Source organism: Platalea leucorodia (assembly GCF_965183815.1).
Source record: "Platalea leucorodia genome assembly, chromosome: 6".
Taxonomy (NCBI): domain Eukaryota; kingdom Metazoa; phylum Chordata; class Aves; order Pelecaniformes; family Threskiornithidae; genus Platalea; species Platalea leucorodia.
This window is the reverse complement of record NC_138828.1, coordinates 45,714,602-45,736,591: the sequence shown is the minus strand read 5'-3', so window position 1 is coordinate 45,736,591 and position 21,990 is coordinate 45,714,602. Positions and strand designations below refer to the sequence as shown.

Sequence of the window (21,990 nt, the reverse complement as noted above, 5' to 3'; positions counted from 1 at the left end):
AACTCAGTCCAATTTAAAATATGAAAGCTTAAAAACAAGCTGCTATTCAGCTTTCCATTTTTAATAATTTCAACAGAACACGAATAGCACAAGCTCTGTGCATCTCTTTAGTAAAGAGCAGCTGAAAGCCACAAGCAATAAAAGCCACTTCAGACATAATATTTTACCTGGAAACAACATATTTTCCTTTTGTTTAGCATGGCATTTCCAGTTCAGTAATTCTTGACAGTATGACACAATTGTAGATTTGTCAATAAAGTCAGATTTACATAAGATGTGGCAAAAAAAATAATCACTTGCCTACTCTTTCTGCTGGGTAAAGGGACTCAAGTCTGACTTCCCTGTTTTATTTAAAAAGCCAAGTTTGGAAGACTTCTGAATGTCAATACTATGATGCATTACATTGACATTTATCTTCCCAAGATTGCAGATATACAGTAAAACCCAAAGGTGATATTTTTTCATCTCTGCTGCAAGGTGAACTGCGGAATACCAGCAATGCGAATTACAAGATGCACCAAGCTCTTGCAGAAAATTAATGAAAACCATATTTTTTTAGCTGATGCAGACAAACTACCTTTACATTTTTGTTTTTGCTGATTTGTTGTGGATTTAAACCTCCATCTGATAGGTGCTGGATTTTTCAAGCTGATGTTCCAGAGCAGGATGGATACATTTCTACAATCAGTTTACTTCTCTGCTACACATTTTTGTCCTGCTTGTGCGCCAGCACAAGCACTTTTACACCTGCACGCTGAGCTGGATTAAGGACATCTAGAAGCCAGCTGTGCGGGCAAGCCAAACAAATTTGGCAACCGTAAGCAAGGTGAACACCAGCGCTGAGCTAGTTCAAAACAGGAGTGTGAAAAAAAGCTGCTGGAAGCAAGGGGTAGCTGAAAAACAGAGGAGAGTGCCCTAGCAGCAAAATGCACAGAACAGAGCTGCCTCCCCAGGCTGCTTAAAACCATTACTTGTGCATAGGCATAAAAAGGAGGGACAAGGGCCGCGCAGCCCTGCTCTGCCCGAGTGATTTCCAGCCATCCTCAAAGCCCTCCTCCGGACCTCTGCGGGGAGAACGAGTACCTGCAGGCTGGCAGGAGAGCAGCTGCCCAGCTCAAGAGAGGGTTTGTTTCTTTTGTACCTTTAAAACAAAAGAAAACAACCAATCAACCAAAAAAAAAAAACCAACCCAGAGTGCCTCTCTCTCAAACCTTTCTTCTCCCTTGGAAGAGACCCACTTGCTGGGCTGAGGAAGCGGAGCCATAAAGGCAGCACACTTAGGTGCCTCCTGAATTTAGGGCCAGACACTCATGGTGCACTAAAAGCACCAGAAAAAAAGTACGCAGACTTGCTCAGTCGTGTGGTTTTCTGAGTCACCACACCCAGACCCCATCTCAGTCACAGAAGCAAGAAATAATCCAAGCATTCCTATGCAGGGAAAGCCCATAACAGCAAACCAGACTTTGTTTTGGGTGGTCTGGGCAGTGGCTGCTGTTCCCCTTCTCAGGACATCCCGGAGTGCTCTTCCAGTGTTTTCCATGGTAAATGGTAACACAGAAACGCTGTTATGCTCTAAACAAAATGACATTTCTGTTAAATATTCTTAGCAGTGTGAATCTCCCTTTATTTGTCTAAACCAAAATAGAGCGACAAGAAAAAAAGAGACTATTTTCTTCTTACTACAGATTAAGGAGATTGCTGCATGTTCTTAAATTCTAGGAGGAGAGGGAAGATGTGCATAAACAGTGGTTGCCCTGCACTAGGTGAGGGCACTTCACCCTTTTCAGGAAAGCTCCAAGCATCAATAGAGTTCTCATTAAAAACATATCAAAATGATTTGAACACGTATTTCTAGATCTCCAGTACTACCCCTTCCTTACAAAATGCACCCAAATGCCACACAGAACACATAAGATAAAGAATTAAGCAAAATTAGCATGTATTTTCTCAGTCTTGTATCCAATCTTTTATGCCACTACAGCTAGATGAGAAAGGGTATTCAGGAATGTGCCAGTCTAGTGCCAGTGACAGAAAAAATAAACCAAAATAAGTAAAGAAACTGAAGCTTTAAGAGCAAAAATGTATGAAGGGAAAGGAACATCACAGAGGTTAACATGCATTGGGATAAAACCAGCACTGGCTACAAAACATTAGAGTTGCCATAACTGGTCTTCTCCATACAATTTAAAGTTTCTTTGAGCCCTATAGCTGACACAGTATAAAAAACAGTTAAGCAACATTAAGGTCTGACAAAATGAACAAATGCATGCAGAGGAGCAAATGGACTTCCTACAGGAAAGTTGTGGGGTTTTTGGTGTTAGACTATGAACAGATCTCCTAAATACACACTGCTGGAAGGTTTCCATTTGTAAAGCCCAAGTGACTTACAGAAAGTCAGCTACATACAGGAATATTTAATGGGTTCCGCTATAAGACACTGATTCTGTATCCGAAACCTTAACTTCCTCATCAGTAAAACTGGGCTTAAAAATAAATGCCTATGCATTTTAGTAAATATGTAAGAAGTATTTTGCTCTGGACTTGGGAAATCTCAGGTCTGAGAATGAAAAAAGGAAGGTGATAAAATACAATTCTTTCTGATGCTCTAAAGCATTCTCACCAATGAACATTTTAAGGCATCGGAGTCAAGATTATTCTGTTAAGCTATTAAAATATATTTTTAAAGCATCAACCTAAAAAGTATAATGAATTCTGCTTGCAACATCATGGTAACATTAAGAAGTACATTGTGGTTGTTAGATAAACCAAGTTAACAGATAAAAGTTCTGTCTGTTTCTTAGAAATTAACAGCTGTGAACAATTCCTGAAAATTAGGATTGCTGGGATTAAACTGCAAACTGTATTTTGAGAAGTTATCAGTACAGACTAAATTCTTGCAAATATCATGCAAGATAAAAGCTGTTCAAAAACCTGTTCAAGCCGCTTCTCCTTTGCAGCAACACTAACTGGCCAAGTCTATCAGTGAAAACTTTGGTGCTTAGCGTTTAAGGCTGTAAAGACTTTTAATCGTAGACATGAATTGTAAAGTTTAAAATGAAACAGGTTTTTTTTTCCCCATAAAGACCTTAGCATTTTATATCCTGTGACAAACCTGTTAGAAGATATATTGCCCAAGCTATTACAGAGGATAAAGTCAAGAGAAGTAGTCTGATCATTTCTCTTCCTTCCTTACTTCCAGATATCCATATCATTTAATATCCTACTGCAGTGCAAGAAAACTCTTAACTTGTTGAACAATGGGTCATGAGAATAAGCCTAATTAAATCCCCAAATTCCCACAAAGAAAAAAAAAATACAGAAAAAATTGACCAGGAAAAAAAAAAAAAAAGAAAGAAATTGAGGTATTCATCCTTCAGCTGAGAATGAGATTGGAATAAGAACCTGGAACAACAGAAGATCAATGCACGTCCTTACACTAACACGGACTTGTGCTGGCTGCAGTCAGTGAGCACCACCAAGCCTCCTCCTAAGGATGCAATCATACCTTTGTCACCTGATGCAAACATACAGGACTGTTTAAAAAAGTTAATTTTTAAAAGAAAAAGATTGTTTCGATATTTTAAGATCTGAAAATCAGCATCTCACACGCCTTACTGTAAGCCAAGCATCCTCCCTGTTCTCAGCTTAACAGCAAAAACGTAACTAGGTGCCTCCGATTACCTGCAGTCCCTGTGCGCGTTTCACCACACGCATATATTCAAGTCAGCTTGGGTTTAGAAATTACGCACCCCTGGGAAATACTGCCAAAACAAACACCTCCCAAAGAGGCACAAGGCATCTCCCACATCTCTCAACCACAAGATCTAGGCATATGGGAGTCAGAGGAAGGGGACGCAGGACAGATGAAGTGTGCTCAAGGACAGCAGATTTCAAAGAATTCTAATTATTTTTAAAGTAGGCCAACCCCCAGGACATATCCATTTCATCCAGAAAAATTAATCCAGCCTGCTTCCTGCCATCCTCTTTTCCCAAAGCCCCTCAGGCATACACAAAGATTAAAGGCTACATGAACTATCCTGGCAGTCTGCTCCCTTTTATCACAACAGCTTGACAACTCCCCTGTCATCACCAGCCTTGGTAGAAGATAATAACGGGAGCAAAACTTAGTAACTCCCCGAGAGGTGACTGACGTGACTATTCACAGAAAAGGCAAGTCTGCTCTCTAATACAACAACTCTGTATCTTACAGAGACTCCTCACCTTTTGTTTCTCTACATTAAATAACGGTGATGGTATCGACACTTTGGATTCCTACTCACTGCTCTCTGTATGCGAGCAGCCAAGGGTCTCATCACACATTGTCAAACCTGGGGCAAACGGTTACTCTGGCCCAGCTTTGGCATCAAAGTCTTCTCCCAGTCTTGATTCCAGCGCCATGGATCGCTGCACTTCTTGAGGACGTTTTTTCTGCTGGTGACCCTGAAGAAGGAGCTCATGCCTGGACCTGCTCAGAGCTTCACGGCCTCACTACCAACTCAACACTTCTTGGCCTTCCGTAGCTCAACCTTTCTTGTACTGCTTACGTAACTAAAAAAAAAAGCAAGTCCTCAAGAAAAATATTTCAGATTGGTATTGGACAACACAGAGAGAGACAGAAGACACAAGGAGTCTTCAACTCTTAGACACGGAGATCACACAAATGCATCCCAGAAACTAATCTGGAGTCTTACTTCAGACACCCAGGGCTGGAATACCTCCACAGAGAGTAATCAAGACCACTTTACTCACTCAGTAAATCTCATGCTGTAGGAGTATCTTACATTAAGAGCTGCTGGCTAAGAACTCTCTGACCAGAGGCAGGTGATACGCTTACAGACAATCACTAAAAGGTCTTATTCCATCAAAAGAACCAAACAAAAAAACCCACCTCCCACCCTTGTCCACCTCTACAGATTACTGAGATATTGTTTTTAAGCTAATCACTAGTGAAGGTCTCAGTTCTGTGCAGGAAAAAGGCATTTCATAGAAGGGAGGGAAATAAGGGTGGAAAACGTGGAAGAGGTGAGAAAGAACCAACATATTTCATAGCTGCTGTTTAAAGCTTCTCAGAAGCTTTGGCGTGTTAGAATAACACTGTGGGAGATGGATTGGCAGAGCCAGAGCAGGTGAAGCAGTCTAAGGTGCATGATAAATGCACCATTGACACGTGCGTGGCTTATAAGAGACATATATTACAAGCCTGGAAGAGCTGACTTCAAGGCCTCATTTAAGTGAGAGTGTAGCAAATCTTGTTTCAAGACTAAAGCACACAGAGAACAATTTATTTTCTCTGAAGAACATGTTATCTCAATATTGTCTTTCTTGGTCTTCCTTCCTCAATAGGAAGAACAGAAAACTCATGACATTACCATCCCAGATGCTTTTAAGAGGTAGCTTGGTTACTTTTTTTTGGTTTTGCTTCAAAATGTTATTACAGATAAGGTATTATCTACAGCCAACTTAAAACAATAAATACCTCTGTCTTTGACATATCTAGAATTCTTATTAACTAGCTCAAAACAAAGACATTGCTTCAATATCTCAAATCCATAAAGGCAGGAATTGAGAAATAAAATGGGGTGCTGCTATGCTTCAGCCCTATTGAAATGCTATTCCTTGCTTATTTTAGTCATCCTTAAAAGGGAAATGTTTTACTACAGGTTAAAACCAAAGCAAATTTTAATCCCCAAGTTGTGATAAAAATGTTCAAATATGAAAAAAAAACCTATATTCAATTTCATTAAAAAAAACTTGTATTTTTTCTAAAGCACACTATTTAACATAATACTTTCTGCCTTATTAAAAAAATCAACTGTATTCACTCAACTCAGAACAGTTCTTGCTGAGCCATTTTCATTGCCAATTTCTTAAAAGACAACAAAATAAGAAACTTTGTAGGCTGAGCACCATCTGCTTATGCTTTAATTTCATTAACAGTTATATTTTGAGACCTTCAACTGTAAAGAAAGTTTTCCAAATGTAAACCAGTATACTGTTTTTACCTTATACCTTCCTACAACTCCTTCCTGCTGCTGAGGTGTTTACTGCACATCAGTGCCGGCTGCTGCTATTTGCAACTGAACGTTCCACAAGGAAATCAAAGGAAAATAAGTTGTAGCTTAGGACAGCCAGAGCAATACTAAAAAACATGACTGGAGTCAGCAATTAGAATGAAGGATTCAAGAAGACATGGTAAGAGAGAGAGAGATAAAAGAAATACAGACCACCAAAGAGCAGCAAACAATTAGTTTATTACAACAGAGAGGAAAAAAAAAAAGGCAATTTGTTCTGCGAGTTGCAAGAAAACATGCTTATTCATGGAGAAGCATGCTTAATTCCTGCTTAATACAATCCTTTTCTAAGCATAATCTCTTCATTACAAAAAGTAGCCATTTTTGTCCTAGGAATATGCATGTATGTAACCCAATAAGAATAATATTTTTATTTCCTCATGGGAAGTCAATGGGTTTTCAGAAGATAGGAATTCTGTGCTATAAAATGCATCCCTAGGAAAGCACCAACCTATTTAAAAAACAGCTCGCACTAAGCAAAGAATTTGTTTTTTTTTTTTTTTCAAATTTCAGACCTACCAATTCAAATGATATTCCAATGAGTAAGCAAACTTTTCCAAACTGTTTGGTCCCAAGCAGGGGGAACACAATAAGGACATTTATTTGAAAAACAAAGGCGGAATACAAGCATTAGCCTTCTCCTCTATATCTTTTTACAATTACTAACAACAAATCATCCCTTTTCCACAAAAGCACATACTTTCCCAGCAAGCTCCTTCAAGGAGGAGGCTACAATTAAACTGATAAATCCCAATCTAGAAATCTGCTATAAAGCACAACCTTAATCTTTGGTTTAAGTTCACAGAAATCTACCAAGTTTAATTTTTTTTTCCCCTGAAAGCTATACTAGGTGAAAGGCCAGAATACCTCCAAATTCAAGCCTAAACAGTATCACAGGTTGCGAAGACATGCACGCTGCTGGCTGCTTACTGCTCGCCTTTGCTGGGCTGTTCTGGCATCATCTTCCTTACTGAACGTGTTACCTTCGCATTCCTCTTAGTCATGGGGGGGGGCCCTCACTCACCAAAACAGCGCCTAAGTCTAGAGCACTGTGGGGTGGAGGTGGACTGCTAAAGGCATATTCAAGCAAGATAAATTCCCTTTAATTCACAAAAAGATTAAAGAAAACTGACGGAGGAGGCAGCCTTTTAAGCAGCATGTTGCTATTTTTAAACTAATCGTTCACAGTAGACGTTTGTTTTCCATACTTAGGGAGGAAATCTAGTAATTAAATGTAACTGTTACCAGACTTGGAATCCTTCTCTCAGATTATATGGCCTAGTTTCTGTAAAAAGCATCCCCCCTGCCCCCCCCAAGGTTGAAGTCAAACCTATTAATGTAACAGCTTATCCTGCCCTATTTCTACTTGGCAGTCTCCCATAATGCTGATTTAATATCTGACAAAAATAGGACAAAGATACTGTCATTTTTCATTAGGGAACATCAGCTCAATACAAGCAATTTTAACTCTGCTCAGCTTGGGTTAGGGAAGGTGCACGCTGCTCGGCCATGTGGCAGAAAACCCACATATATACTTCTGCATATGACGTGCCTTCTCTCAAGGCTGGCATCCTGGTGACCCATTGGGCCTTTTCCAATAACTAAATTTACTAGCACCAGAACTTCTACTACTTCAACTTTGCCATCATCTCTTAATTCACAGCCTTTAAAATAGACAGTTAACTATTACCTAGATTTTTATTTTAAAAAGGACTTTATTACAGGCCATTTTTAATGCCCCATTGTTTGGCCACTAATTAGTGCAGCCACTAATTAGTGCAGCACAAGTTACCACTTCTCTTTTTTTTTTTTTTTTTTTTTTTTTTTAAAAAAAAAAACAATGACAACCTACCCAACCCACTGTATTGATCCCTCCTGATTTCTGTTGTGCTACTCACAGTTTCTCCATTAGGTACTGCAACAGGGGAATAATTTTACCTGTACAGTTCCCTAAATGGACACAATTACTAAGTTTTTTTTGCTGCATAATCTCACCTAAGAGAGCAGAGACACCTTTCATCCTATGCTAGGAATCCTGCCAAAGGTTCCCTGGTTCCTGCTCCCTTAATTCTCAAGGGATTCTTAAAAAGCCTCAACTTAAGATTTTTGATTTTTCAGGTGTTACCACAAATGCTAACACTTGGGGCTAGAATAGAGCAAAGGGAATCTTGTCACATACATATAAAATGGTGTGAAACTGCTCTTTCTAGAGTAGGCATTTACATAATTAATAGCTTTGAGATAACGAGTTACTTGCCTAACTTATTACAAGGGATCTTAATGACAAAAGATTTAAAGAAAGTTTCAATACAATCTATGTATGTATACATAAATTGTAGGAATTACATAGGTTTGGGCTTTCCCCCCCCCTCCCATTTCTTCACATTATTCAGGAAGCCACTTTGTGGTCATTTATTCTGCAACATAACTGTAAGCATTTGTCAAAAGATTTCACTTTTAATATGATAGGGATTGGGGTTCTTACACTCTCCCAAGGGTGATAGATTTTTACAAGCTTTTTCAAAGCCAATTTAGATGAAAGCACACATTAAAAAAAAAATAGCATTTAATATCTCAAAACATTTTGCCTATTACTGTTGCTAGCAACACTAAAGATTACTGTAATAAACAGAGGGGAAAAAGAAAGTGATGCTTACTTCCAAGAACAGCAATACTTTGGCTATAGCAAGTTCACTGCTGCCCTGTGCACAGATTTCAAACAAAAGGTGTTGAACACGAAAAATTTGTCAAGGTGCTCGTTTCTGCTGAGTGTCACACAAGAAGTAGTGACTTATTACGGCTCTGACTGTAGAAGGCAGCATGCCTGTGCCTAGCCCTGCACCTGTAGGGAGCTTTTCACACCCAGATGATGAATGATTTCATTGAGCTTTCAGATAATGCCGGAGTGGCAGAACTGACTTGGCACTCCCAGTGTTAGGTCTCACCCAATTATAGAAAGGCAAACCAGTAAAAAAAAAAGTCACCGATGTATAGATAACTATACAAAGCAACTGGAGAGAGAGAGATATGATTTTGTTATTTGATCACCTGTTTACCACAATGCAACACATTTTTACCAAACTCAGACAACCAGAATCCCTTCACTACGTGAACACCACTCTCCCTGTTACATCAGATTTATCATCATAGCCCAATTCCTGACTTTCCTCCAGTAACGATATCAACTTCAAATTCTTGCATCTTGGTTTCTCTCCTAAGCACATTTGCTGTTACTCCTTAAGGGAAAGCGGAGAATTTCCGTGGGGACTTCCACCGCAAAGAATCTAATTTAAACCACAGTAACACTTCAAGTTCAGTCTGCAGCTTGTCATTAAGTTCTCAGTGACAATCCAGCTAAGGCATACAGGATATTAGCGGTCCCTAAAGTGGGGAAGAAGGGGTGTCACCAGAAAGCTCAGAAAATGTCCATTCAGCTTTTGTTTCTTTTTTTTTTTCCCTAACTTCTCCACCTCCACATCATAAATTCTCCACCTTCTAGCGGCCACGTGGGAATTGTAATGTTTCAACTTGGCGCTTGGCGAGGGCCCGCAGCCCCGGCTGCAAGCCCATCGTCGGGTTTCCTGAACCAGAGGGACGTGCCAGAATCGCCACCTGCACCAGGGCGCTCGGCAGAGCCTCCCTTCCCGATCTGAGGGCAACCGTTCTTCCCTCGCTACGGCATGGCTGCCATGACACCTGGCAGCAAGGACAGCTAGCTCTCCTGGCAGGGGAATGAGGGTATAAATGTCTAAGGGTGGGAGACTGTGACCTCAAAAGCTCCTGTTAAATTTTATAGAGCACTGAGAACACACCTGGTGTAGGAGATGTGCATGCTTTTAGGGGTGGGTAGGAGGAAGGGGACAGTTGTCCAATTACTCGTACACACAAAAAAAACCCTGGGAACCCAGTCCAGAAAGTCTGAGAATTGTTGATAAACAAACACTCCCTAAACAAAAGCCTATTAAGAACATGTCACTTACCCAGAAAATTAAACACCTTCAATATGTGGCAAAGCAAGGCAACAGCAGCCCACCGGTGGCTCAGGTGCGGTGGCTATGGGCTAGCTAAAGTTGGGAAATACCACCAGTATTGTAATGCTTCAAATCTGAAGCACTAGGTTCCCAGATATGAGGCCAGACAGCCCGTGCCGAGATTTCAGGAAGCTCTCCTCGCTGCACACGAGAAGAGGGCAGAACAAGGAATTTATTTTATGGGTTTTGCAATCTCACCACCACATTTCTGACCTGTGCAAGGTCAGCCACACACTTCCAGCAAATCTTTTACTACCTTCCTAGGCTCTGGAAGGGGATTAGTAACACGCTGGACAGTCTTTCTTACTGTCCTTCATATGGACAAACGAATAGGGTCATTTCTATCAGCTTCTTGGAGTGCTCCAGTGAAGATTAGAGGAAGTATGAGACCACTAACCACACTAGTACCACATAGACTATAAGCATGCAAAGTTGTACTTTGAGCTTTGCCTCAGGTAGGCTAAACAGATTGTTCAAAAAAAAAAAAAAAAAACACCAAACCAAACAAACAAAAAAACCCACACAAAACCCAAAAACACCAAAAACAACATAACCCCCAACCCCAAGTATACATAACTTTTAAAGCTTCTGAATACTACTTTGGTCATTTTAACACTTTGTAATTGGTCAGATCTGGACAGTTAAAGTTGATCTATACTACATTTACTCCTCCAAATACGCTGTTTTCAACTTTTCAATAATGAATCTTTCTTTACCGTTTTAGTCCATTGGTTCCGCCTGCTGTACTACCCACTCCTTGATGACACCAGCTTTTAAGGCTGTACCTCTGAGGCTGATCATTAGCGACACATCTCGCTGGAGACCAACGAGTACTATAGCTGGGATCCCTACAGCAATCCTCCCACGATGAACAGCCTCAATCATTTCCTGCTAGCTCCAAAACCGTTCTCCCTTGACCCAGAAGAGCAGAAGCTACCGGAAAATATCCGGAAGACCCCACAACAGGCACATAATAATTGAATCAATGATTCTACCTCATCTTTTCTCACAGCCATAAACAAGAGTCTCTCTGCCTGAATCTTCAGTACCCTTCTAATGCTTACTATCAGATAGCAGGTGTCCTTACTCACACAAACGCAGATATGCTTTTAAAGACTCTGAGGATAGACCTTAATATATTTTCATTGTTTCTATTTGGTTTAGACTGGAAACTAAAAGCTCTTTAGGATAAGGATGATTTTATTCTGTCTGGATATTTCTGATAATGCAGATAAATAAATACTTAACCTCTCCCTCTGAATCCTACAAACTCTCTTTCCTCAAATGGTGTCTTGCAGAAACCACAGGCAGATTACCTGAGGAAGGGCTTTGTCTCCCCAACTTCTGAATATGCTTTCAACAGCAGTGAATATATATGTCTGTGGTAGTCCTCTATGAGAAAAAAAGTCTTATCTCCAATTGTCTGTATTACTGCTATTACCTCTGTGTTCTCTCATTCCCTTCCTGAACAGCCACTTCCCCACTTTCATTTCTTTGAAAACTCTCTGTACATTAATCATCTTGCCTCTCCGAAAGATCTGAAATCTTTTAAGATCAGCAGAAAAAACATAACACAATATTTGAAGGGAGAATATACTTTTTTTTTTTTTAAGGTACATAGTTATAACACTACTACAAGATCTTCAGTATTACTGTCTATCCCATTCTTGTCTGCTGCTGTAAGCAGGAAAAGATTCAAGATTATAAACATAAAAAGAACAACACAGCAGAACTTTTCATCTTTGCTTCTTTAATGCCTCCGTGTTATTAAAAAGCGCCCAGGGTTACGGTGCAGAGAGGGAAAGGGTACTGCCTGAGGTTAGCTATAAAAAGTTGAACTCTGTTGTAAGCTGGTACTGTCTGAAAAGGAATTTTACATTTGTTGGCTAGAGCTTTCAGCACAAGCAAAGGGAGGAGGGTGCTGTACAGGCACAAGAATTATTCTGTTATCTTTAGCTTAACAAACTTTCCGGCAGCTAACAACGGAGCAAACATACACATTTGTATGACTGAACAAAGTGCGCACCAGCGCATTTCAGAGAAGCGGTTACGATTAAACTCCTAGTTCCAACGTGCCGAAACCGTACCAACGCACAGTCTGTTTCCCGGTGTGGCGGGGGGGTGGCAGGGAGCACACCCCGAGACACGAGCCCACCTCGCGGGGTCAGCGTTGCCTCGCCCAGCGGGATACAGGATATGCAGGCCCTCACCTTCCGGACGTATTCCTGGGCTCTGCCAGCTCCCCAGAAATATGCTGGAGCACTGCTCGTAGTGAGCCCGCTCGCTACTGTTTAACTAGTATTCAGCACCTGAGCAGCTTCTGAGGAGGAAAGCAGTCCAAACCAAAACATAAATTTAGTATCAACAATACCATTTCCCAGAAAATGATGAAGAAGCATGTGTTACCCACTCTCACATATATCACAACGATCAGTAAACAGCTGATCTAGCTAATGAACCAGATATTCTGTTTAGATTTCACCTCTGACAGCGTTTACTTTATATAATTATATTTGTTCCCAACAAAGACTGAGTTATTTCTTGAGGTGGCCGTCATGGATATTTCCTCCTCGAGTCAAGGCAGGGGTAATCAAGACAGAATACTGCTTTATTGGGGGCTGGGCTGTAAAAACTCTTCCAACTCCTTTACTGCCACACGTACCAGCTAGAAACCATGTCCGCATCAGACGTCGCATGCGAACGGAGGCAGATACAAGGGTTCAGCTCAAAAGTCTCCAAGTGAAAGCCTGCAGGCTTGTGAGAAAGGACAGCGTGGTTCATTACAGCACCTGCATAAATTGGTACAGCATGCACACTGTAGGGCTGCAATATTTCAGCTGTCACCCCAGAATAATCATCTGAAGATGGTCACTGCCCTACACATCAACACAACCATAACTACAGTTGTTTTTTTTTTTTCAGAGGATGGCACTTTACAGGTCTGTTACCCTTTCCTAAGCAGGAGAAGTAATTCCACTGGTTTTGACAGCAAACGTTTATTGCCTGACATCTTCTTGGGAAGTATGCAAATAAAATTCCTGAAGATTTTTCTGTGCACAGAAAAGCCCATGTTGTATCTAGAAGAACAGATTACAGGAACTTCACTGCTTAATAAACTGTGTATCTCCAAAAGCACCGCTATGGCCTATTATCTCAGCAGTAACTGCCAAGATACAGCAAACTGTAACAGCTTCAGAAGACGAAGCATCTGCTGAAGGAGTCCAAAGTCATTTCCAGTTTTCAAAAGCAAGAATTCTGTCAGCTCGCTTGCCTTCCACAATTATTCAAAGCAGCCCACTAGAGAGGACCAAGATCATTAGTGAACACATCATAAAAGATCACTTTTAAAAATAATCACTGTAAAATTTTATGACTTTACCAAGACTAAAACAACCCTGACTAATCTTACTTCAAGCAGATGCCCTGAAGTCCCATTACTTTCCACAGCTCTAAAACATCTGGAGAAAATGGAAAAAGCACTTTGACTCCTTCTGCGACCCCGGTGTCGAAGAGGCAGCTTATTCTCACCTGATGTGACCGATACAAGGCCACAGCAGGGCTCACTCCCCAGATCTGCCTGCCTGACCTCCCGAAGCATTTCTAGAGGTTACCGTCCCTTCCCGCCGAAGCGCTGCCCGCCTCACCCCACCATTTCGGGGTGGGAGATCTGCGCCGCCTGCACGATCAGTCCAACGCTTTTTGGCTTTCTGCGCGCTGTTCTTAAAATCACCTTATCGGCTGCTTCTCCTTGGCAAAACCTGCCCTCTGGCTAGTAAGAGGCCAGGAGGCCGATGCGTGGCGGCGGGGCGAGCGGGAGAGGGGAACACCTGCGCCCTGTGCCGAGGCGCTGGGTCAGACCTTTGCAGGACACGTACGCAGCTGCCGCCAGCGCGGTTGTTTCAGGGGCGGAGGAGCCCCCGACGGGGGCACGGACCCACGCGGTTCGGGTGCCCGGGGCACCGCCGGCGGGGAGGTCCCAGGGTCGGGCCCCGCCGGGGCACTGCCCGCACCACTGCGCCGGCCCGGGCGGGAGGGGGCTGCGGCGGCCCCGGGCGGGGCGGGGAGGACCGGCCGCCGGGCCACGCCGCGGCCCGGGCAGCCCCACGGCGGCGGCGGGCCACGGCGCGGCGCCGCCCGGGCAGGGACGCCGGATCCGGGGGACGGCCGGGGACGGCCCCGCCGCTCCGCGCTCCCCTCTCGGGCCTGCAGGCGCCGCAGGCCGCAGCCCGGGCAGCCGCCCCCCGCAGCCGCCGCCGGTCACATCGCGGGCGTCGGCCCCGCCACCCGCCTCGTCCCGCCCGCCCCCGCCGCCCAGCGCGGCCGCAGACTCACCCGCGTCCGTCCCGGGGGAGCCGGCTCCTCGGCGCGGGGCGACAGCGAGGACCAGAGCAGCAGCAGCCCCAAGAAGCCGCCCGCCAGCAGCACGGCGCGCAGCAGGAAGCCCAGCTTCAGCCGCATCCTCCCGCCCGCCCTCGCCCTCCCGCCGCCGCGCACGCAGCGCCCGGCCCCGCGCACCGCCGGGCTTCCGCCCCCCGCCCGCCCCGGCCCGGCCCGGCCCGGCGCCGCCCCGCCGCCGCCTCCTCTCCCCCTCCTCCCCCGGCCGCCGCTGCTCTCCGGCAGCCGCCCGCCTGCGGAGCCTCTCCGCCCGCCGCCGCCGCACGTACAAACTTTTTTTTTTTTTTTTTTCCCCTTCTCCCCCCCCTTTTTTCCCTCCTCCCCGGTAGCCCCCCCGCCGCGGGCGGCCGCCCCCGCCTGCCTCCCCGCTGGGCGCAGCGGCCGGGGCGATGCGGAGCAGGAAGTCGCCGCCGCGGGAGCCGCCGTTCCACGTGGCCGCCCCGCACCGGGGCGGGGGCGCCTCGCACCGGGCCCCGGCCCCGGCCCCGGCGGCGGGCGCGCGGTCCCGCTGCACCTGCTGCAGCCCGGGTTGCCGCTGGGGTTAACCGCCCCTGCACCCCGCCTGGGAAGCGGGAGGGAGTGGAGGGGCTCGAGTGGGGTTTGGGGTTTTCCCAGCTGGGTGGGCAGCTCCGCTCGGGGCACCGACCTGCGAAAATTCAGGTGCGAACGTTTAACTCCAGCGATTGTCGCAGGGCTCGGGTAGCACGGGCCCATTAATTACAGCCCGCAGCCTGGGCAGGATAACACTGGAAAGCCAACAGCTTTTTCTTGAAGGATAGCCCGTTAAGTACGAGATCACAGAGATGTTATCAGCCCTTCGCTTGTGTGTATTTTGTTACTAATTTTCTGCACTAAAAGTTAAGCATCCTGTTTCCTCCTTTGAAGGAGCCTCACATGCACATACACGAACCTGATTATGTGAGTGCTCCACAAAGGAGAGCGATGCAAGAACAATACTTCCAATGTAATACTTTTGCGCGTTCTGTCTATTCAGTGCTATCTGCTTGCTTTGACATTTTTCAGTTCTGTTTCTTGTGTGCACCGTGAGGATATCAGATCCAAGCATCTCGAACATTCACTTTCAATGATAAGCCCTGTAGAAATAAAACACGGTATTACACCCCGAACAGGATCACTTTGGAGGAAAAAACCCTCCACACCTAAGTGACCTTTGTAGTTGGACACACCTAGACACAGAAGTCTTTGTTTATTCATATAACTTGTACAAGTGCTCTAGTACCATGTGATTTTTTTTTCCCCCTGTTCTGTAAGATCGTGGTATAAGACGTAGACAAATGCGACCTTTAAAGCGTGGGCAACAGCTCTAATGCTTATGAGTGTTTGCACGGCCCTGTGACTTCCACGGGTCCCCAGAGGTATTTTCCCCAAAGTCCCCTCCCTGTTTGCAGTTGCAGTAATCACACAAACACCTCAACACAAAGGTTTACGTGGCTGTTTTCAGGCGGACAACAGCACCTGCCCAGGACTGGGAGGGATTGTATTTTTGCTGGAAAAGGCATAGAGCTGAGGTGCCCGGCTCTGAGCAGATCCCTCGGCTCGCTGAGCACAGTAGGAGAAGGCAGGTTGGGGCTACAAATTGTGAAGCTCCGCAGGTGGGCAAAGAGGTAGGGAAGTGCTCCCTCCAGCTCTTCACTGCTTTCCGGAGACCTGACTGTGGCAAAAGGTCCTCTGTCCTCCCATTGTTTTAGTCTCCATTTTGAGGATCCCTCTTTACTGTCCTGTGCTGGTGCTCTGAAGAGTGAAAAGAGAAAGTAAGTTACCCTTACACTGCAGGGAGGGTACTGTAAAACTGGCCGCAGCCATGTGATGTGATACCACGCTGCTGCTGCTTGTCAAAGCGGTGAGCGACAGGGACAGAGCCCTCTGCATGTGAGTCGATACTACATGAATTCACATTTGTAAGGCTGCCTGCCAAAACCTTTTTTCTTTTTTTCTTTTTTTTTTTTTTTACATGGAGGCTTGCGTTCTGCAGCAACCTATGGGCTAACGATGATGATCAGAGAGCTGCACGCTTGAAAGTGACCCAGAGTTTTGTTGTGTTTTTAGAAACCAGAAGTCTCGCTGTCGGTGAATTTCCCCATTAGCTGTCCGAGGACAGTGGCTTCTGTACCGGGCATCTTAAAAACCCCTGCCTTTTCCCGGGAAGGAGAAGTAGCTGATGCCCACTGGGAGGCAGTGCGGGCCAATGGACAGGGCGTGGGTGCCCGCCAGCCCCTCTCCCCTGGAACCGCCGTTGACGGGAGGTTGGAGAAGGCGTCATGTTTCTGTTGTACTATTTCACCTGCCTGTCCTGGTCCCTCCACAACAGGGAGCAGCATCCACCTTTTTTTCCCCGTACACAGGCCATACAGTCTGACTCCAGAAGTATCAGGTTAATACTGACCTTGCAAGTAGGTTTTTTCAGTTTTAACCTCATGAAGGACGCGTTGAAGTTTCAAATTCTGCACGTATAGTTTCTCCTATGTAGTAAAGTGCCTAAAAATTCCTGCAGAACATGTTTTCGCTCTTGCTGAATTCATACCAGCTAAGACAAAAAGTTCAAATTAAAGTTGGCTTTGGATTGTCTCCAGTAACATTCAAACCCACTTCTAAAAGTCTTTTACGACCTGGAGAGGGAGAGAGAGAGGCTTAAACACAGATTTTTGCCTCTCTCCGTCACAAAATACCATCTAAACCATGATGCTTTTACTACCCAGCCAGCACTAAAACAAGGCACAATCCTGACTGTTATTAGGGAGTTAATCAACCTGTGTTAGACCGATATTCTGTCATTCAAGCATTTCTAACAGACTGGCAACTGTCATAATGTTTGTATCTATATGTGGACATGTCTACTGCTTGCTGCATGGAAATCATATGTTCACTTCTCCATATGCCTCCAAATAAATATCCGATGGTGTTTAAGTCATTACAAAGCCTTGCTGCTCTTGAACCAGAGACCTACGATGACCTGGAGGTGAAGTATCCGATTACCAATCCCCTAAGCCTTGCAGTTGCCTTATTGCTGGGGATTTGGGGGATGGTGTCTGGAGCAAGGTCACTAACAAATGTCAAAATCTCATGTAGTTGCTTGCATTGGAGAAGTGTCAGGGTCTGGATATGCCTCTTAACTCGTCCCGAATATTTGGCCACAATAAAGCACTCTGCTTGTTCATTAACGCAATGTTTGAAAGGAAATTCCTATAGACTATTGCATCAAGATGAAAGTCACGTAGTACAAAGTTCTGCAATACAATAAGCTGCTGTAAAGGCTTCGCTGTACATAAAACCCCCCATTTTGCTCATCTGTGTTTTTTTTTCCATCAACACATAGGTGTCTCTTGTAAAATCTGCAAGTCAGAGACCAACTTCTCTTTCTACTAACTGCAGTGAGCACAAAACACAAGTGGGTTTTTTTTCATGTAAATAAGTTCTTTGAAATTAGCAATGGATTGTAGACCTCAAGCAATTTCACTTTCCTTAGAAGTTTCTGGAATTAACTACCAACACTTTATTTAGTGCAGTATTTCACTATGTGATACACTCTAGGCTTCATGTAACGGCAAACTTGGTTGTGCTTTGATTAAAGAAGAAAGTGCTGGAAAATGCCAGCTGGCAGACAGTAACTTGCTTTCCTAAACTGAATACCCTCAACACAAGCAACCCCTCTGCTCGAGTGAAAACTTCCAGCTCCATGCAATCCCTTTTCCCATCCCTCCTGACCTTCCCTACTCCACTGTCAGCATTTCTAAGGTTACTTGCATTTAAGTGGTCATCTCTGAACGAAGCTTATGCAGTTTTCCATATTGCTACTTTGGACCTAAGGCAAGCTGGCCATTGACACCTACGGAAAAACTCATGCAGTGTATTAGCACTACGGCAGATCTATTAGTTCTGCATATTGAAATCCCGGGGTATCCAGGTGGAATCCAAGACGCTCCTTCCTGAGTTTGCATCTGAGAAGGTAGAAGCTGAAGGTGTGGCTGGAGAAGCCTGGCCAGACCTACCTTAACTTCTGTTAAACAGGCTCATACTCCCTCCTGACGCTGTCCCCAGCATTGAGGGATTCGCAGGGAGATTCTGGGTTAGCAAGGTGGTTGCTACTTGGAGTAATCCAGAAGGGCAGAGTTTGGCATACACTATGATGGAGATAAAGCTAGACACTACATATTTACAATGTATGTGTATTTAACTTGAGAGTTGATAAAAAGGAACTGAAGTACGTATTAAGATACATGCTTTTGCAAATTAGACTGAGATGTGCTTCATCTTCATTGTTTTGTGTTCATGATCTCTAGTCTTTAGTACCATTCTTCCTGCAATTCTCATTTATCCTCCTTTTTTTAAGCCAGAGGTTTAGCAATGCGTGTCCTACCAAAAATTATCCTTCAGTATTTCAGGATTTGAATGGATGCTTTTGGCAGAGTGCAGTTTGCCTCCTTTGCTTTTCCTGTCACTTTTATGAAGAACATGTTATGAAGTTCCTGTCATTATATTCAGCCCCCATACTCCTGTCATGCCTACTTAGTCGGTTTTCCTCCCGCAATATCACCTCTAGCTCCTCTTCTCTTTTCCCACACAACAACAGTAAGCGAGCTCATTATTTTGTACTGGGCTGGATTCTGCCTATGTCCTGAAGACTGGATTGTAAAAAAATCTATGTATCATTTCTCAGCTGCACTTTCTGGTATTGAGTACCAATCGATGTTTGTGAATGATGTTGTATTATTAATACTGCTTTTGCCTAAAGAAATTTAACTTGTTTTGGATTTGCAAGTCCTCAAAATATCCACACTGTGATGAGTGTTGACAGTGCTCAACAGATTTAGATCTCGTTAAAATAGTGGATGGGATGGTCTGTTACGTGGGTGTTTCATTTAAGTTTGAAGAGAACTGGAATGATTCTAAGCATGGTTTTGCCATTTTAAAAGTAAAAGCAAAATATATATTTTAAATGACTTTGTTTAGGAATTCTCACCTGTATTTTGAGCCAGATGCAAGTATAAGTAGTCATATATCTCAGGTCCAGAAAATATCCTTTTCCAAGGTGTCATATTTCTGAGCACTTCGAACAGAAATTAACTTGCATCATTTCCTGAATCTAGGGCAGAGAAAATTGAAATAGGTTGCTGCAATTTCTGTTATGCTGAAAAAATGAATGGTGTAAACACCCACATTTCAGATGCTGATTTACTTTTCAAAAAACTTTTAAAATACAGGAAATTAGTGGAGTTAATTCGATGAAATTGTCAGTCTGAACAAGATCCACAGTGCTTTTGAGGTACAAAATGGAACATTTTACAGCTATAAATTAATTAGATTTTCATATTTCTGTGGACTTTCACTATTTAGTGATAAACTGTTGATAGTCTAACAAATAACTGGTAACTTGGGTATTATCAATTCAGTATCATACCTGCTATATTGGCTATAAATCTTCAATACGTTTGACAGCTTTTTCTTCAGGATGTATTATGTTATGTTGTTCAAAATTAAACAAAATCTAACTACTGAAGATACTAAACATTTATAAAGCATTGGATAAGTTAAATAAAGTTGATGTGTCAAATCTGAACAGGATAAATCCCTTTGAAGCTTCATAGACAAATCAAAAAAGACACTCGAAAATTGATGTATAGAAAAGCATGGATGTGCAACAGTTCCTAGTCCCTAAACCAAGTATCTTTTGTCGTTCCTTAACTTAGCCACAGGATAAGTGAGCAAAACACTATTTCAGAAAGTGGAGTCTGCCCCATTTTACATAAATACATAAACGGTCAATTAATAATTACTGTAAAAGTCCAGTCCAGTAGATAGGTTTATAAATTAACATTGAATTAATAGAAGCTGAATAACATCACAGAGATAAGTTACACTCTGGTTTTCAGACTGGGGTCCCTGGATGCCTGGGGAATGGGGAAGGTGTCTGCAGCAGAAAATGACAGCAAGACTATTGCCATTAGTCATTTAAAGTTTGTGGTACAGAGCCTCCATCACAAACTGATAACTGGAAGTTGGGAGTCTTAGTAGCAATGAATCATAAAAGCATTGACAAAGCAAAGACAGCTCTGAGCTTTCTTATTTTTTTGCAGATTTCATAAGCTGTAAGTTCGATATTGCAAGTGGTTGAGAACCAACACCAGGGTGCTGAGCAGCCTCTTTTCTTACTGAGCTGCTATTTGGAGAGAAATTCTTAAACAGTAGATTATTTCTATTATGTATGATCTGACACCAGGTTATATTGATTAGTAATTCAGTGAAATGATTCTGTTATAAAAAGCATGTTTTGTGGGAATTGCTTGTGGAATTGCAGGCAATAGCAGCTGTTGGATCATAACACTGCACGCATTCAAGTCTTTTACTAAATAGAATCATAATGAAATAGTTTTCATAAGGGCTTTAGTACAACATGCAGATGTATAATTTTGTAGAAGTTTCTCCCTTTTCTCAGGTCCCAAGTTACATGCAGATATCCTTACTTGATATGAATTAAACAATTTCCAGCTTGTACAGTTTTAGCTCAGGTATCAATACAGATACGTATTCCAATTCTTTTTTTTTTTTTTTTTTTTGAGTAAGTTTTCCATCCTTTTCCCAAACTGAAAGTTAAACAAAAAAAAAAATGAACCAAAAAAACTTGAGAAGAAATTCCTAGACCTGTCAAAAAAGGCTTTGAAATAAAGGTGAAGAACTGTAATAAAGTCATCATCTTGGCAAGCTGAACTCTGTTGCTTTTTAGTCACCTGTGACAAGTAATAGTGACAATGGCAGGATCTCATCCATCTTCAAACACTGTGGGTTTCCAGATCTCTCAATTCACTGCCATTCAACCCCCTTTTCTAATGTATAACTGCAATGACTTAAAAACTAGTTGGCTGAGTATTCCAATTAAACCAAAAATTTTCTAAAATCCCAGGTGCATGCAATTAGCAGAAAGCAGATCTCTAGATTGTACTTTTATTTTACTACTGGCTTAACTAAATCTGAGCAGTTTGATCAACTCAGGAACATACTTTAGGTTTAGAAGTTAGTTGGAGTTTACAGAGTAAGTGGGAAAAGATTAATTTACAGTTTTGTGGTTAAAAAAAATAACAAATCTATTTATTTCACTGGTTGCAACTTGAAAAGCATGCTTATAGGACAGAAGACTGCTCCAATTCACATTATTTCAAATTAAACTGAAGAATCACTGATTTATTCTTATTCATATTCCCTGACCTTTCGGGTAATGAAAGCTGCTCCTGTAAACCTTAGGCCAAAGTGAAGTTGATTCCATTCCTCATTTACTATCAACAACTTTGACATGTTGGAATATAACTGAAAATGAACACAGCATCTGTGTAATTAATTGTTTGGTTTTTTTTTTTTTTTTTTTCCCCCCTGAAATAGTGCTTTGGGACAAAGTAGAAGCCATAGGAAAACTTCGTATTCTGTTAAAGCATGGTGATCCAGAGCAGGGCTTTTGTAGACTCTTGGCTAACTGCTTGAAAAAC

At 43.0% G+C, this 21,990-nt stretch overlaps 1 protein-coding gene across 3 annotated transcripts in view; it reads right to left on the bottom strand.

Annotated features, from left to right (window-relative positions):
* Positions 1 to 14,560, bottom strand: part of GALNT7 (polypeptide N-acetylgalactosaminyltransferase 7) — a gene marked incomplete at its 5' end in the record, with an annotated part of 72,854 nt that extends 58,294 nt beyond the window's left edge. For all 3 annotated transcript variants that reach the window (XM_082316167.1, XM_082316168.1, XM_082316166.1), the window contains one exon: positions 14,435 to 14,560. In XM_082316167.1, the coding sequence (XP_082172293.1) occupies positions 14,435 to 14,560 (126 nt within the window). The remainder of the gene's footprint in view (positions 1 to 14,434) is intronic.
* Between the last annotated feature and the right edge of the window lie 7,430 nt (positions 14,561 to 21,990).